The 18,674-nt window shown below is 40.2% G+C and overlaps 1 protein-coding gene across 1 annotated transcript in view; it reads right to left on the bottom strand.

Annotated features, from left to right (window-relative positions):
* LOC149318988 (uncharacterized) overlaps nucleotides 1–18,674 on the bottom strand; it is a 65,099-nt gene that overhangs the window by 25,464 nt on the left and 20,961 nt on the right. The window contains exons 4-7 of the mRNA XM_089508366.1: nucleotides 17,817–17,846; nucleotides 15,259–15,324; nucleotides 11,627–11,686; nucleotides 1,139–1,197 (exon numbers count right to left, since the gene is read on the bottom strand). Of these exons, the coding sequence (XP_089364492.1) occupies nucleotides 1,139–1,197; nucleotides 11,627–11,686; nucleotides 15,259–15,324; nucleotides 17,817–17,846 (215 nt within the window). The remainder of the gene's footprint in view (nucleotides 1–1,138; nucleotides 1,198–11,626; nucleotides 11,687–15,258; nucleotides 15,325–17,816; nucleotides 17,847–18,674) is intronic.

The following is an 18,674-nucleotide window of genomic DNA, read 5'->3' as shown; positions in this document are numbered from 1 at the left end:
CCCTCCACAGGGAAGCCACAGCCACCAAACCACGTGGCTTCCCTGCGGAGTAACAAGTGCACCACAGTGCGCCACTGGCACACTCATTACATTAGCACCGTGTGCATGCCGCGTGGCGCTTGCGTAACAATGGCGGCGCCCATATGTACATGCGCCACCATTTTGACACCCTCGTCACATGCTAGGGCTAAGGGGCATGTAGAAGCGCTGCCCCAAGGCAACCCTAGCACGTCACCATGACGCCACATAGGGCCGGTATGTACCGGGCCTATATCTTTGTTCTTCAATAAAGAAACTTTTAATTTCCATATATATTCTCATTTCTTTATTTTTAACATTAATAAAATAGGATTATAGTCTGAGAATCTCCCTGGGAGTGTTTCCATTTTCTGAATCTCCCTGTTCATTAGTCTAGATATCAAGAACATGTTGATTCTAGGCATATCAGAAAAGAATGTATAATGCTTCTCCTCCCCATATTTAAATCTCCAAACATCTAATAGATCTAAATTCCCTATTAATTCTTTTGCTGTTTGGGGCAGTTTACCTTGGTTTGTTTTTTACTTTTACTTTTAGATGTTCTATCAAGATTGGGGTCTACATTCCAATCTCCCATGTTGATTTTCTTTTCATAGTCATATATTGTTATTTCCTCTAATAATTTCATACAAAAATTAGATTTATTTTCTATTGGCACATATATACCAACCACGAGGGTTTTGTCCCCTGAAGTTGTAGCTCTTCTGTAATATATTGACCCTCACAGTCTTTGAAAATCTCTTTAGCTACTATTCTTTTGCTAACATATCGCTACCCCTTTCTTTTTAACTTTCTCATTTGTTGTTGTAAATATTTCTGCCAATTTATTGTTTTTTAAGTATTTGACATCTTATAGCCTTATTCTTGAATAAAGACCCTACTGCCTTCTGTAAAAAACCTATTGTACAAAATCTGTCTAGCTGCACATTAGAATACTGCCTGTGGTAACCTTTAAGCTTTCATTTTAGAAATCTTTGTTAAAACATTTCAGAGCAAATAAATTGATATTTCCAGCATATGAGGAGCAACTATGTAGGTCATACTGCCTTAGGGGAAGAGATGGGCCTGAAAGCCTTAAGTCCAAACTTTAGGATCTCACCTCATGTATGAACAGAGTCTTTTCTGCCACAGCGACCTCTTCATCAGCAAACGAGCCCTCTTTGATATTTACAAATAAAATGCATTTGAGATATTTTGGTTATTTATATATGAAAGCAAATTAATAAGCTACAAACTTTTCAGTTTAACTTTTTGTGCAGACCAGGCACAAGAGTAAGCCCATATCAGAACAGGACTCATACATACGTAAGTACAGCGGGACCTCAGTATTGGTTGAGGATCTGTTCTGGATCCCCCCACAGACACCAAAATCTATGGATGCTCAAGTCCCATTTCTCCCAATGGCAGCGTGTGTATGCAGCCATGCCACCATTAGGGACAACGGGACTTCACGTAAGGTTCCATTTTCTCCAATGGCAGCATGTGCCGTCATGAGGGACAACGGGACTTCAGGTAAGGTTCCATTTTCTCCAATGGCAGCATGTGCCGTCATGAGGAACACAGGACTTCAGGTAAGCCTCCATTGTCCCTAATGGCAGTGCATGCATGAGGCTGCACCACCATTAGGGACAACGGGGGCTGTCCTTAATGGCGGCACAGCCATTGGGGACAACATGGGTTTACCCTCTGCAGATGCTTGAATCTGTGGATATCAAGGTTCCGCTGTATGTTTTAGATAAAGAACCAACTTTCCCAGCTGAGCTTCAGTTTTAAGCATATGAAAAACAAAGTTCGAGAAATGATATGACATCAACAAACTCCAGAGAGTTTGAAGTTCATATCTCAAAGTACATATGTTATTGTTCTTTAAACAAAGACATACATACATAAGCAAATATGATATGATTTGTTGTTGATAGGGTGTCAAAGGTTTGCAATAGATAATTGTTCAAAATGTTTGTGTATGGGGTGGATTAAACTCTATAACCAAGGTCAGGTAACTTTATATGCAAAATAAGAGAGGCAAATATAGCACATGACTTGACCTTGGACTTGTGCAGATCTAACGTACACATTTGATCACTGCAGACAGAGCAGTGATCTTCTGCCAAAGCTGGGAGGGGATAACATATACCATTTCATTCATATTTAAACAACTGCCAGGTTTTGAGGCTCAGCTGAAACAGTAGCAAAGGAGCTGTCTTCAGACTGCAGGACACAGAAAGGAAGTATATTATGACCTGTGCCATCAGTCAAATAGAATCATAGAGTTGTAAGAGACCGCAAGGGCCATCCAGTCCAACCCCCTGCCGTACAGGAACTCACAATCAAAGCATCCCCGACAGATGGCATACAGCCTCTGCTTAAAGACCTCCAAAGAAGGAGATTCCACCACATTCCAAGGAAGTGTGTTCCACTGTTGAACAGCTCTTACTGTCAGGAAGTTCCTTCTAATGTTGTGGTGGAATCTCTTTTCCACAAAAGGCAGAAGGATATGAGGGAAAACAAACTCAAATTGAATCCAGGTAAGATGGAGGTACTTGTAATAGGGACCCCTAATCCAGGAATGGAATTATGCCAGCCAGTTCTGGATGGGGTCACACTTCCCCTGAATTACTCTGTCGGCAGCTTGGGGGTGCTCCTGGACTCATCGCTTCAACTGATGGCTCAGGTAGATGCGATGGTCAGAAGCACTTGCTATCAGCTTCGGCTGATATGTCAGCTGCGGCCCTTCCTGGAGCTGGGAGAACTTAAAACAGTAGTACATGTGCTGGTAACCACTTGACTTGACTTCTGTAACACGCTCTACATGGGGCTACCCTTGTGCCAAGTTCGGAAACTTCAATTGGTACAAAATATGGCAGCCAAGCTGATCACGGGCACATCCAGAACTGTCCATATTACACCAGTTCTAAAATTTCTCCGCTGGCTGCCTATCAGTTTCCGGGCAATGTACAAGGTGTTGGTTCTAACCTTTAAAGCCCTACATGACTTGGGTTCTGGCGACCTGTGGGAGCGCCTACTTCCATATAATCCTCCCCACAAACTTCCGTCCTCTGGGAAGAATCTGCTACAACCTAAGAAGACCAGACTCTCTGTGGTGAGCCAGAGTACCTTCTCATCAGCTGCTCCCAGATTCACCATATTACCACCTTGGAAGCTCTTCCAGCAGGCCTTTCCAGACTAGATTAGATCCATTAGATCCATTAGACTTGCCTCCCCCTCTATTGATACTGATATCAAAATTGATTGATACCATTGACCCCGTCCCCTCTCCTCTAGAGGAAAATTCATTTCTTGCACCAATCTGCCTGAAATTTTAGTGTACAGTGGACCCTTGTTATACGCTGGGATTTGGTTCCAAGATCCCCCGTGTATAACAAAATCCGTGTATGCTCAAGTCCCATTAAATATAATGACAGCAAAATGGTGTCCCTTATAAAAAATGGAAAATCAAGGTTTGATATTTGAAATTTATACTTTTTTTTGAACATTTTCAAACCGTGTATGCTTGAATCCATGTATAAGAAGGATCGACTGTATTCCTATTGGACAGTTTTAAAGTTTTTGATGTTTAATCTCTTTTTATGGGTTGATCACTCTTTCTATGATTGGGGGAGGGTTGGGGTTAGGGGATTTTTTAATTGCAATTTTTAATTGTTTGATGTTTTATTTATACTGTTGGAATTCGCTTTGATTCCTCTGTGAAAAAGCGGAATCCAGGGATAGGAGAGGCAAGATGGAGCCGAAGGAGGACGCAGGTGTTTGAGCTCCGCTACCTGGTTCTCCCACAGGAGTGGTTCTTGGAGGAACGGGGATGCCAACGACCCATCCATAACCCCTCCAATAAGGGGGTTTAACTCCCCAGTTCAAAGTGGGTTTCCCCAAACGCAGGGGCGTATGGGCTTGTTTTTAGACCCTGACTCCCAAGACGTACGGGAAACCGAAGAACTGAAGCCACCCACTCCTGTCTCTCACTTCGATGAGGAAAGCGGTGAGTCCTTGCCTTATTAAGATACATGGACAATAAATAGAAAAGAAGCCTGTGAGGACGGTTGTTTATTCTTCAACCTGACTAAGAGTTTCCACTTTTGGAAATTTATTTCAGTGGAGAGAGTCACTGCTTTACAGTTGCGTGGTGCCTTTAAAAATTAATCTCCCCAGCTGCGGCGACTAATTAGCTCAGATAACTTCTGTGTACAGCCCAAGCCCCAGGGATCGTGCTGCCGGAGGAACTCCATGCTTTAAAAGGAAGAGGCTGGAAAAGGAGATAACAGATAACAGAAAACTTGGACACGGTGTGTAGCTTTTTAAGCGTGTCTGGAAGACCAATATATATATATATATTCTTTTCCCCTTTTTTCCCCTTGCCTCTCCGCGCTATCTTCGTCTTCCCTTCTTCATGTGAGTGAGCTAGAGAATAATGAAATGAGACTGCGAGACAACAGAGCCTTGGACAAACGGTGGTTTGGTGGCAAATAAAAGACAGAGCCTGGAGCCATAACTTAAAAGACAGACACTGAGATCAAGAAATGAAAAGACGTGAGTTTCAGAAACGTCATTATTAGAGGAGAAAAGAGACAGATAGAGGGGAGAAGGAGAGAAGAGGAGATACACAAAGTTAAAGAGAGCATTGAGTGGACTCAAACAGAAAGAGAGGACGGGAGGTGCACAAGGCTCTTTCTTCTCCTTCCTTTTTTCTTCTTTTACAGTAGACAGGAGCCACTGCCTTACATTTGCATTGAGATGGTGGGAACTGAGAATCTTATATACACGTTTTCTCCCCCCCCCCTTTTTTTCTTTCTCTTTTTTATTCCCTACCCTCTCCCTGCTCGATTGAGGGAAGGAGACAATTTTTGGGGTCACTCAACATACTGGAGGAATTACTGGAAAAGGGGAAAGACTGATGTGAAAAGGCAACAAAGACTCTGGAAATTGTGCGTAACCCCATTGAGAGACTAGAAGGACATTATATATAAGATTTAAGAAATAAAGGCATAGAGGGAAGCATCAAAAAAAGTGGATGGAAACAAGAAGCGCTCGATTAAGAAAGGAAAAAGGAAGAAACAATTTTATGTGAATATGAAATAAGTTACTGGAGGGTGGCTTTATGTATAATTCCCTATGTGAAACATATACATCACTGTGTTCTGTTCAATTTAGTGGGAATATTTAAAGATTTTCCTGTACACTTAATATAAACACAAAAACTCATATCTGGGGGGGGGGGGGGGGAGAGGGGAGAAAGGTTAAAACTTCATTGGTAGCATCAAGCTAAATATCAAAACTTCTCCCTTTCCTCTTAGAGGAAAAATTTAGCTTGAAAGTACCTATCCAGAAACAAGGGTTAACAAGAAGGATTACACTGGTGCTGTTACAATATCCATTTGTTTTCGCTCAACTGTTGCTGTTATTCTCTCTCTCTTTGGTTTTTCCCTCTCTCCCTCTGGATATTGTTTCCCCCCTCTTCTCATAATTTGTATCTCTGTTCTTTCTGAACTGCAATCCAAAAGTTTGAGGGAGAGGACAATTTAAGGAAAATGGCAGCTAACAAAAAGACACCAAGTGCAAACCAGCTACAACAGAGAAGAGGCTCAATGGAAGATTCTATTAAAATAACTGATCCATCATTACACATTTTAGAAGAGATACGGAAAATGAGACAAGAAATGAAAGACCTTCGACAGGAAATGAAAGATGACTTGAAGGAATCAATTCAAGAGATCAGAGAGGAAATAAAAGAGGCTAGAATTGAGATGAGAAAAGCCTTTAAAAAGGAAATGGACAGCCATGGAAAAAGAATTGAAAAAATAGCTTCAGAACTAAAAAATACCCAGAAGGAAATTTTAGAGGTGAGGGAAAGAACTAGAGATCTAGAACACATATCTAAAGAACTACAGAGCAAACAAAGGACACAGTATATCACAGAATTGAACAGTGAATTGAGATACAGGGACAGATGCATCAAGATCAGAGGCCTACCAGAGGAAACCAATGAGGATCTCACAGAAAGAATACTACCAGACCTAGCTAAATTCCTAGGCCTAACAGAAGAGACAATGGAAATAGAGGTGGATAGAACCTTCTGTGTGAACTCAGTACAGGCAAGAGAAAAAAATATTCCACGAGATGTGGTGGTCTGTTTCGTACGATCTAAGAAAAAAGGAACAACAATCTGTTGTTGTTTGCTTTTGTTTAATTGTCCAAACAAGAAGATCATAATTTGATTGATGTATGGAGTCATAAATACAAGGGAGCGAGCGGATATACCTTTTATTCAGAAACACAAGATTCCTTCTCAAGGATTGATCTATTTCTTGTTTCAAATAAACTAGCAAATGTGGTAAATAACATGGACATACTATCCGAAAAGGTTTCAGACCACAACCCAATCATATTAGATATACAGGAAAAAAAGAGATAATTTAATTGGAGATTACAGAATTCACTATTAGACAAAGAAGAAAACAAGAAGTATATATCTAAGGAACTAAACTTGTACTTCAAAGAGAATAAAACAGATAAGATATCAAACAATATATTATGGGATGCCAGTAAAGCTGTCGTAAGAAGGCTCTTTATCAAGTTGCAATCGGAGGAAAAGAAGAAAGAGATGCAAAGAGAAAAAATAATATCAGATAGACTGAAAGCGAAGGAGGAAGAATGGATAAAGACATGCAACAAAAAACTGAAATATGAAGTAGAGGATTTGCAACACCAATTGAGACTATTAGCAACAAAAGAGATAGAAAAGAAGCTGAAGAAGACAAAGCAAATACACTTTGAATCTGGAAATAAATGTGGGAAATTCTTAGCCTTTAAACTAAGAAGACTTGAAGAAAAAAATAATTATGGAATTAAAATATAAAGGTGAAAGAACGACGGACAATAATAGAATAAAGGAGATCTTCAAGGAATACTACCAAGAGCTATACGCAAATGAGGAAAAAGGAACCAATAAAAAAGAAGAAACTTGGTATTATTTAGACAAAGAAAAATTAATACAACTAAATGAAATAGAAAAAGAGGACTTAAATAAAAAATATTACAGTACAAGAAATATCTGAGGCAATTAAAAAACTTAGATCCAACAAGGCTCCTGGTCCAGATGGACTTTCAGCCGCCTACTACAAACATTTCGAAGAAGTGTTGATCCACCCATTAAAAGAAACGTTCAATGATATAAGAAATTTTGGAATCCCAGACTCCAGGAAAACATTCTGCTACCCAAAGAGAATAAAGAAAAAGATGACCCGAAGAACTTCAGACCCATATCATTACTCAATAATGACTACAAGATCTTCACTACAATCTTGGCAGAGACTGAAAAAAATCTTGAACCGTACAATACACGAAGGCCAATGTGGCTTTCTGTCAAGAAGGCAAATGAGAGACAACATGCGAATAACACTGGATGTAATCAAATACTTTGAACACCACAATGATAGAAAATTAGCTATGATCCTGCTAGATGCAGAAAAGGCCTTTGATTGGGTCAAGTGGTCTTTTTTATTAGACACAATTAAAAAAATAGATATGGGCACTATCTTTGAGAACTGGATCAAAAGTATTTATACGGAGCAGTATGCACAGATAATAAATGAAGAAAGATCTGAAACCGTAAAAATAGAGAGGGGAACAAGGCAAGGGTGCCCTCTGTCACCCCTTTTATTTATTTTATTACTAGAAATATTAAATAATCAAATAAGGATGGATAGAACAATAAAGGGAGTTCAGATTCAAGAACACAGTTTTAAAATTTGAGCATTTGCGGATGATATTATTTTATACTTAGAAGACCCAATCGGCAGCATAAATCATCTAAATAACATACTACAAGAATATGGATTACACTCAGGGTTCAGAATAAATCAAGAAAAAATGGTAATAATAACTAAAAACATGACGAAAAAAGAAGAAAAAATATTGCAAGAAAAGTCGGGTTACAGATGGAAAAAAAGCTAAATACCTAGGAGTAGTTATAACAGGGAGAAATATTGACCTATACCATAATAACTACAACACAATCTTTAAGGAAATCAAGATGGATCTGGAAAAATGGTCAAGATTGAACCTATCCTTCTTTGGGAAGGTGGCATTAATAAAACAAAAATATTAACAGATAAAAAATGCCTAGGAGGCTGTGCGCTTCCCAATCTCAAAATGTATTATCTGGCAGCCTGTTTAAGTTGGCTAGAAGATTGGTTCAATCTGAATAATGAAAGACTTTTGACTTTGGAAAGCATCCAGTTAAATTATGGATTCCACGCCTTTCTGTGGTATAACAAGCTCACAGTAAACAAAGCCTGCTCCCACCATTTTGTAAGGAATGCCTTACTGAAAGCATGAAATAAAATTAAAACAATGTTCTACTACAAACTACCCTTGTGGGTTTCCCCACAAGAAGCTCTCTTTAAAAGAACCAAATATTACAAGATGACTAATTTGATAACATATAGGGACATTTTAAATAAAGAAGGAGAACTTAAAACAAGCGACCAATTGAGGGATGAAATCAACTTAAATGACTGGTACCTATATAGACAACTGGCAGAAAAATATAGATTAGATGTAAAAAATGAAAGAATCAGTAATCAAGAGACACAGCTGGACACTATTATATCTGACAAAAAATCAAGACATATTTCCAAATATTATGAAATTTTGATAGACAGAGATCTGTAACAAGATACAATAAAAGACACCATGCTGAAATGGGCCTCAGAGACAGGAAGAACAATTAAGCTTGAGGAATGGGAAAAAAACATGAATGACAGTTACAAATTCACTCTATGTCAAAACTATAGGGAAAACTTTTTCAAGATGCTCCATCATTGGCATATATCACCTAATAAATTGAATTTTATATATAAGACTGGATCGAGTGCTTGCTGGAAGTGTCATAAGATTAATGCAAACTACATACATATATGGTGGAAATGCAAGGAAGCAGAGAAATTTTGGCAACAAATACGTCAAGTAATGGCAGAATCTCTACAAATTCCGATACCGTGGGACCCACTCCTATTTCTCCTAAACATGGCAGCTGCTCTGGAAATCAAAATAGACCAGGATAAAAAACGAATAATACTATACATGGTAACAAGTGCGAGAATCATATTCGCTAAGCATTGGAAAAGGCCAACCACACCAACAGTGATTGAATGGCTTAACAAATTATATGAGGCTATAGAAATGGATATGTTAACTAATCTTATGAAAGAAAACAAAGGAAAGAATACTAAAGATAAGTTCAACGAAAAAGAATGGAATGGTGTTAAAAAGTACATTGAGAAGAAGCTAATAAAAGAAATAACCTAATTCCAATCAAAATCAAAATAGTACAAAATAAAGCAAAGCAAAATAAAGATCAGTAGAAAACAAACCAGGTTAAACAAGAGAGAGACAATGATTACCTTTCCTACATGCGTATATATATGTACGAGTGCACACATATATATTAGTACGTATGTATACTTATATATTTATAGACATAAATATTAAGGAGTGTGGATATGTATATGTATGTATATATATAAGCTTGAAAGGGAAAAATGAGGAAGGAGGAGAGAGAGGAGGGAGTGAAGAAATAAAGGAGAAGGATAAGAAATTATGAGGGAAATATATATCTCTTGGGAAAAGAAATAAATATATCTCTTGACATTTGATCTGTTGTAATATAATGATTATGGATGATAGAAATACAACTATAAAGCTTAGAGTCAGGGGAAAAAAGGACCTAGATGGGAAATCAAACAAATAGGAAAGGATAGAAGTCTAAACACCGCCCAGGAAGGGGAACAAAGCAAGGAGATAAGATACATGTAACCCAATACTATTTGTCACAATTTAGGCCATATGTATCATATGTGATCTACCATATTACTGTATTGTATTTGTATTGTATTGTATCTGTGTGGTGTATGTAAGGTATTGTCTTGTTAAATTTTGTTTAAATAAAAATTTTGGAAAAAGAGAAAGAAAAAGTGGAATACAAATAAATATTATTATATCTGTGTGCATCATCGGTATGTATTATAAACTGTCTTGAGTATCACTCAACTAAAACCTGGATTAAGAAAGTCTTCTAATAGGAATGTCATTTCTCCCAGTTAGGTTCCAAAATATTCTCTGTGTCATAATTACCAATTTTAACAGGGGCAGGCTTTATAATGGTTCTACAAAATAATGACTTTATTTGAGGCAGGAAACAACAACAATTAACAGATAAACTACATCAGTTAAAAAGACACATATCAATTTAAAAGGACAAATAAGATGTACACATATTAAAACAATTCAGCATTTGAAATTTACAATTTAAAATCATCTGGATAAGCCTGCCAGAAGAGACTGGTCTTTAATACTGTCTTAAATTCAGATAGTGTATTCAGCTGTTGAACCTCTTCTGGCAGGCCATTCCACAATCTAGGGGCAGCTGGAGAAAAAGTCCTCTGGTTTATAGGCGGGGTACAGACTGCCAGAAAGAGGCGACCGGCGGCCAGCTCTCTTTTCAGCATAACAGCACCGCAGCATCCAAATTGCTCGACGCGGCTACGCGGAAGCAAAAGGACCACTAAAAAGTGGCTCCTTTTCGCACCGCCACAAACTGCCTGATTTTAGGTAAAGCATGCCTGGCAGCACTGATGTCACAGCTGTGCACCCTGTGTATACAGTGCCACACAGTTGTGACATCCTGGTGACATCCTAGGGTTGTGGGGCATCTAGAAACGGCGCCCCGAGGCAACCCTACCACGTCGCCAGGACATGCTACGGGGCCTGTTTGTCCAGGGCCATAGTTGCCTAGTCCTGACTGACTGGTGTAAACATCTGCCAGAGGTCCTGACTGTACAGGGTGGATTATATGGGAGGAAGCGATCCTCTAGGTAACCTGCACCCAAACCATGTAGAGTTTTAACTACACTTGTAGTTGTAGACAAGCCACCTGCTGAAACTGTTGGACTAAAAAGAGTAAAAAGACTATGGTGCAAGCGTCATAAGTAAGGCTTTCAGTATTCCCCATCACCATGTATGGATGTGACAGATGGACAGTGAAGAAAGTTGACGAAACAAAAAACAACTCATTTGAGATGTGGTGCTGGAGAATAGTGCTGAGGATACTGTGGACAGCAAAAAAGACAAACAAGTGGGTCCTTGACGAGATCAAGCCTAAAATCTCCCTGGAAGCCAAGATAATCAAACAGAGGCTGTTGTGCTTTGGCCACATCATGAGAAGGCATGAATAATTAGAAAATACAATAATGCTAGGAAAGGTGGAGGGATGTAGAAAGAGAGGAAGATTGCATGCCAGATAGACAGAGTCACTCAGGGAAGTCACAGGTATAAATTTGCAGGACCTAAGCAGAGCAATGGAGGATAGGGAATCTTGGAGATGTCTCATCCACAGGGTCTCCATGAGTCAGGATCGACATGAAGGTGGTTAAAAGCAATAATAACAAATGGATGTATCCAACTGTCATGCTGGTTGAAACCACTGGTCTGTTTAACCCGTGCTATCTATTCCAACAGACAGAGGCTCACAGAAGTTTTTCTCATTCTCGTTGCCTGATATGTCAGCAGGTCATACCTTTATAGTCCAGACTAATTTCACCTCTTCCTCTTTCTCTCATGCTACCAATTATTTTCCCTATAGAAAAAAAGGAATAAAGGTTGTAAGCTTAAACATACACTGTTCTGGAAGTAAGTTTCAGTTTAAATCAGTCTGTGGAACCTCTAAGTGAAAATTATTTTCTAAGTTATATCAGTGCAGGATGGCCAGACAACTTCAGACAAAAAGTGAGCTTATGGCACACTGAGAGCAAATGTGACATGATGGTTTGAATGTTCATCTATGACTCTGGAGACCAGGATTTGATGCCATGGATGGGAGTTCTAGAGAGTGGGAACAGCCAATGAAAAGGTTCTTCCCCCTTTGTCCTCAACAGGTGAGCCTGTGATAGTGGCAGGACTGAGAGAAAGTCTTGTGCTATAGATCTTAGGCCTCTGGCAGCTTTGTACTTTTTCGGATAGTCTGAAGCCATACGCAGCTTTATAGGTAAGGACCAGCACTTGAAATTGTGCCTGGTAATGAACCAATAGCCAGAGAGCTATTTTAACAAGGGAGTTATATGCTCTGTATAACTTCCCCCAGTCAGCATTCTGGCTGCAGCATGCTGGACCTGCTGAATCTTCCAAACAATTTCCAAAGGCAGCCATACTAGCGAGATCCCGTGGGAAAATGGAAGTTAAATTAGAGAAAACATGGAAATGCTTGAAGTTTAACACACAACATTACTGTTAACGTGAAATAACACGAAGTTAAACTGAAGTTAAACCGGGAAAAAACGGGAAACCCTTACTGTCAGGAAGTTCTTCCTAATGTTGAGGTGGAATCTCTTTAGAACGTTCGGAAAGAATCTTCTAGAAATACAAACGACTAGATTGTCTATGACTTCCCAAAGAACCTTTACAACTGCTGCCCTAAATTATGGAATGGCCTGCTGGAACAGATCCATCTCCTTACCACCTTGGATACTTTTAAGAAGGCAGTCAAGACTGAGCTCTTCTGGTGGGCCTATACATCCGACCCTTTAGCCCTAATGATGATTCTGTGTAATTCCACTGTTATAAAACTCCTGTATCGTGACAAACTAGTCTTAACGGATATTATTATTGTTGATGTATTTTAATGGATTTTATTGATTGTAATTGTATGTTTTTATCAGGTTGTAGCCCCGCCTTGATCTGGATTACATAATTATTATTATTTTCCTGTAGCTTGCTGCATGCATTGTTCTGTTCTCTGGAGCAGCAGAAAACAAGCTTGTTCTCTCCTCAATATGACATCCCTTCAAATATTTAAACAAGGCTATCATATCACCTCTTAACCTTCTCTTCCCCAGGCTAAACATCCCCAGCTCCCTAAGTCGTTCCTCATAGGGCATGATTTCCAGGACCTTCACCATTTTAGTTGTCCTCCTTTGGACACGCTTCAGTTTCTCAACATCTTTTTTGAATTGTGGTGCCCAGAACTGGACACAGTATTCCAGGTGGGGTCTGACCAAAGCAGAATAGAGTGACACTATTACCTCCTTGATCTAGACACTATACTTTTATTGATGCAGCCTAAAATTGCATTGGCCTTTTTAGCTGCCGCAACGCACTGTTAACTCATGTTCAAATTGTTAGAGAATAAAGCCTGAAATAAAATGTCCAGATGTGGAGAAAATGACAAAGGTAACTATGGGTCACTTGCAGCCTGATAACCAAGAAATTGGTTACAGCTGGTACAGGACATGTGATGTATCTGCAAGGTCATCATGTGCCGGAAAGCACTGTGAAGTGTTGAAAAACTAATGTAAATATGCTTGGTCATCTTGGCTGGGAGACAACAATTAAGGTGACACAGCAGGAAGAGTCTGGACTTAGGGGCCACATGGCAAAAGTGTATATTAAGCCCAACCCTCAATGTACAGTGTGGGTTTGTTGGTTGTCAGTGGTGGATGTGTAGCTTTGGTTTTTGGTTTCTCTGTATAGCAACTGGAAGATTAAACAGCCTCTTTGAAGAGACACTTGTTTCAATGTGCTTTCTCAGCATCTGGAGGGAAGGAGGAGATTACAGATCAGTCACACAGCTCCGTGACAGTCTGCTTGGTAGTTCTTCTGGCAAGAAGCTTCTGTGTAAGTCCACGCAGGCTGCGCACTCAGCACATTCCAACACAAATTGTGGTCTACTTGGACTCCTAGATGCCTTTCACACATAGTTTCAGTCAGCCAGGTGTTCCCCATCCTATAGATAGGATGTGCATTTCATTTTTCTGCCCTAAGTGTAGTACCTTACATTTCTCCCTATTGAAGTTCATTTTGTTAGCTTTGGCCCAGCTTTGTAGTCTATTCTGGTCATTTTGTAATTTCATCCTGTCCTCTAGGGTATTACCTACTCCTCCTAATTCGGTGTCATTCAAGTCATTGATAAGACGTTGAATAGCACTGGGCCCAGGACAGAGCCCTGTGGGACTCTACTGGTCACTTCTCTCCAGGATGAAAAGGAGCCATTGTTGAGCACCCTTTGGTTCGGCTGGACAACCAATTACAAATCCATGTAACAGGGACATAGCTAGGATTTTAGTAAGGGGGTGTCCAGACTAAGTGCCACCATTATAATGGGGCTTGGGTGTGGCAGCGCAGCAGCACACACCATTCATTTTTCTAATGGAAGGGGGGGTCCGGACCCCAAGAACCCCCCCCCCTTGGCTACGTCCCTGCATGTAACAGTTGCCTTATCTAGCCCAAATTTTACAAACTTGTTTGCAAGAATGGCATGGGGAAAGGCCTTACTGAAATCAAATATTCTATATCCACAGCATTCCCTTCATCTAACAAGCTGGTACTTTTATCAAAGAAAGAGATAAGATTTGTCTGGCATGACTTGTTTCTCTGAAACCCATGTTGACTTTTAGTGATTATGGAATTGACTTCTAGATGTTCACAAACTCTCTGTTTAATGATCTGCTCCAGAATCTTTCCTGGTATTGATGTCAGACTAACTGGACAATAATTGTTTGAATCCTCTTTTTTCCCCTTTTTGTAGATGGGGACAACATTTGCCCTCCTCCAGTCTGCTGGGCGTCTTCTACCTCACCTAGCTGATGAGAACAGTGATGCGAGGCTCTGGCTCTTTGGTCATGCTGGTCTTGCTGTCAAGTGACTGGTAAAACCCCATACTATGACCGCTCTCCCCTCCGCAAAAAAATCCCGACAATTCAGTTAACTCCTCATAACAGAGGAGTTATGGATAGATTGATATAGTCCCTGTTTCCCCAAGAACCATCACTGTAGAGGTCAAGGCTACAAGCTAACCATATCTGCATCCTCCTTCAGCACCACCATACCCAGAAGTCTGTGCCCCTTTCTCTCCCTCTCCCTTGCCTCCCCCCCTCCACTCATGGTTCGGGGATCCTTCCACGGCAGCCCAACCAAATCTAGCCTTTGTCCATTGGAGGCATTGGGAGGGAATAAGTGGCACCATTTTAATACACCACTGTATATAATGGGAATTGAGCACCCACATATTTTGGTATTCATGCGGGGGGGGGGGGGTCTAGAACCAAACCCAAGCAGATACCATGGCACTACTGTATTCTGGTGCTTGAATGGGACTGGATCACAAGTAGAGACAGTTATGATAATAGCTATTGAATGCCAGTCACTTGAACTCACCATCACTTTCTACACCTTCATATTTCTCCTTTATAGTCAAACTTCTCTGATCTTGCTTCTTTCTTGCTGTATGAGAAATATTGGCAAATACCATTATTTATTCATATTATAATAAGCTTCTATATATAATACAAAAACAAGCCAATGACACCCGAAGTACAGCAAAACGTAGGCTTCAGTTATTAGCCACTTCTGACATGGATAGCTGTACTCAGTCAGAGCCTTCTGGGAATACAGCTATAATGACATCAGAAAGGCTGTGATCCTGCTAGATTTTAATACACATTTAACAGCAGCTGCAGAGAAAACTAAAGTCCAAAACACACTGCAGAAATAATCCAGTTTGAGACTGCTTTAACTGCCTTGGCTCAATACCAGGGAATTATAGGAACTGTAGTTTTGTGCGACATTTAGCCTTCTCTGTCAGACAGCTCTGATGCCATAATAAACTACAGTTCCCAGAATTCCCTAGCACTGTGTCAGGGCAATTAAAGAAGTCTCAAACTGGATTATTTCTGCAGTGTGTTTTGGACCTAAGAGGACAGCACTGGCAGTAGAGTGTGTACCCACTCAATATACTGTTGATATGGTAAAAATCCCCTTCCCTGGAAGCTGATTATTTTGCTGATAAGGCACAGTGTACAGGTACTATAGTTTGGCCCAACATTGCATAATGTTATTCTCCACAGTTTCTCTCTAGTTCCTTCTGTGAGCAGAGGCATAGCTTGTAACATTAGAACAATAAGCCTATTTCATTAAGATTTTAGTTAGAAAGTCCCAAACCTTAATTTGGCTTATGTGTTATTAATGGGGGAAAATTAAATGCATTTTTTAAAAGTGAAGTTTTTAGTTTGTTGTTAAATAAATCCTAAAAGATGGCATATGTTAGATTGCCCTCAAGAGTTTGCTAATTTCTTGTATATTCTTAAATTATCTCCTTTAAAAAACCTTTTAAATTGCCTTCCCCAACCTGGCAGTTCCCAGATGCAAAAAACTGCTAAATTCAATTTTCAATTATGGTATACTACAATACATCTGGAATCAGCCAGGTTGGGAAAAGTTTGTCTTAAAGTAAGATAGCTAACAACCTTTTAATTACATTTGATCACTGATCAGTCTGTCTCTTTTTTCTAACTCCACACATACCACTCCTGGCAGATGTATGCTTTTCTCTCATGCATTGCACATGATGGACAGTTTGTCCGGATTAGAGAAGATTAATACGTGCTAAATCTAATTCCCAACTAGACTAGACTCACTGATCTGAATAGGATTGAGTAATCCAACATAAATATAAATCCAACCAACATCTACTTTAATTGCATACCCTCCAACATTTCACAGATGAAAAGTGGGACAAGTGTGGCCAACCAACATCAGAGTATGGTCCAAAGGGTGTGGCCAGGCAACAAGAAGACAAAAGTTATTAATGAAGAAGAACCCATAAAACTACTGCTTTAAGAAGGGAAACCCTGGAATTTATGTACCAAGTATAGGAAAGGCTAGTGGCTTGTCTGTACCAATGAAAAATGCCAGACTCACTCTGAAGCTGGTACTGGCAGTCTCTCTGATGAACAACTACTTCTGGGGAAGATCTGTGGTTTTCAGCCCTTAACCAGACTATGCTCCAAGGTAAGCAAGTCAAAGAAAACCCCAGGGTTTCCAGGAAACCCTAGAGTGCCTCCAGTTCTTTTGGCCATGTGGATAGTTGGATCAGGGTTGATTCAGCCAATCCAGTTGACCACATGTCAGGAACCATACCATTCCGCTTACCATACCCTATGCTGAGCAGCACATAGAAGGAGATGGACCCCTGTCACCACTTCCTCGCTGGCTGAGCAGCTCCCTGTAAATGCCTACCCAGTGCACCATCTCTTCTGCTGAGGTCAGAATGGGGTGCCCATGCAATCAAAAAAGAGGGGTTAGAGCAACACCCTACTTGTTGATCATATGTCAGTAAAAGTGATGTCATGCTAGGCAGGCTCTCACAGGGAGCTCCGGTCTGTGACGAAGTGGCGGTGGCATCAGCAGCACCAAGGGCGATGGGCCAGTCGGGGGAATGCAGCATTAGGTTGGCTGGCCTGTGTGTACAACAATGCAATGTTGCACTAGATTCAGCCCAGTTGCAGTTGCAGTCACCGTTGGTCTGGGGCCGGTCTGGGGATTAATGGTCCACACTGGCTCTAGATTAACTGGCCTGAGTAAACACATCCTAAGCCTACTGATAAGGGCAAGACTTCCTCCTCGCCTCTCCTTCCTGCTGGCTTAACAAACTACTTTGCATTTTGAACTCAGTTTATAGCAATTGAAGTAAGTGTTGTCAAAGATGACACTGTGATCATGTAGCCAGCATGACTGCATAGAACATTGTTACCCTTCCACCAAAGTGGTACCTATTGCAATTTTACATGCTTTCAAACTGCTAGGTTGGCAGAAGCTGGGACTAGTGACAGGAGCCCATCATGTGGTGCTTGGGCCTTGAACTGACAACCTTCCAACCACATGATCATCAGAATTGCACTTAAATCCAAATAAGATTCAAAATAGCCAAGCATTACCTTTAGATCTGTATGAGGCCTGTTTGGATTCTGCAGAAACAAACAAAAATGTTATCAATATACAGTCCTCTCTGTGCTCTTTATGCAATTACTGCTAATTCCAGGTGAAGATTGTATTTCTTCTACTAAAGGTGGAGTGAGCAACTGCTATGAATTGAGGGTTGCACCGGACTCTTCCAGGACCTTGGGGCCACATCCCTCCATAAACACAATGTCCCCCCATTTCTGCTGTACCTCTTAACAGAATTTATTTTTTTTTGTTAATGCTATTCAAATTACATAACTTAAAAATCAATTTTGTTTTCACTCTCTTGTTATATATAGGCATCTCCTCAGTCTAAAACAGCCCAGAGGAACCAAAGCATTGGAAAATTGCCTCACCCACCTTCTACAATATGGGAAAGTGTGATTTTAGGTAAAGCAAATCTGGTTTTAAAAATGAGGTAAAAATGGGAGGACCCTGAATGGCATCATGAGGCTACATTTTCCCCTTGTTTGTACTAAAAGCTCAACTGTAATTGCAATGTCCAGGGCCAACTGAAGATACTCCTGTTAAGTGCTTCTGCTTAATAATATTGAATGTATGTCTATCTTGTCAGGACACATGCATGAGAACCATAACACAATTCTTTGTATCAATGAAATGAATCCTTTGCCATATTTTTCAGTAACACAAATAACACGCAAGTTGGAAGAAATGTTTTTGCCAACAGTTTCAAGAACTTGATCAGGAGGGCTTTAAACTGAGTTTCGTGGGGGAGGGAGACAATATTAAGGAAGGCAAAAGGGATGGCGGAAATAGTCAAACTGACATAGAGGAACAAGAAAAAAAGTGCAAGGACCCAACAGTGGGAGGCA

This window comes from Sceloporus occidentalis, unplaced genomic scaffold (assembly GCF_023333645.1).
Source record: "Sceloporus occidentalis isolate IW3139 unplaced genomic scaffold, rSceOcc1.0.p SCAF_2, whole genome shotgun sequence".
Lineage (NCBI taxonomy): Eukaryota > Metazoa > Chordata > Lepidosauria > Squamata > Phrynosomatidae > Sceloporus > Sceloporus occidentalis.
The sequence above is the reverse complement of the archived record's forward strand: the minus strand, read 5'-3'. Positions and strand labels throughout refer to the sequence as shown.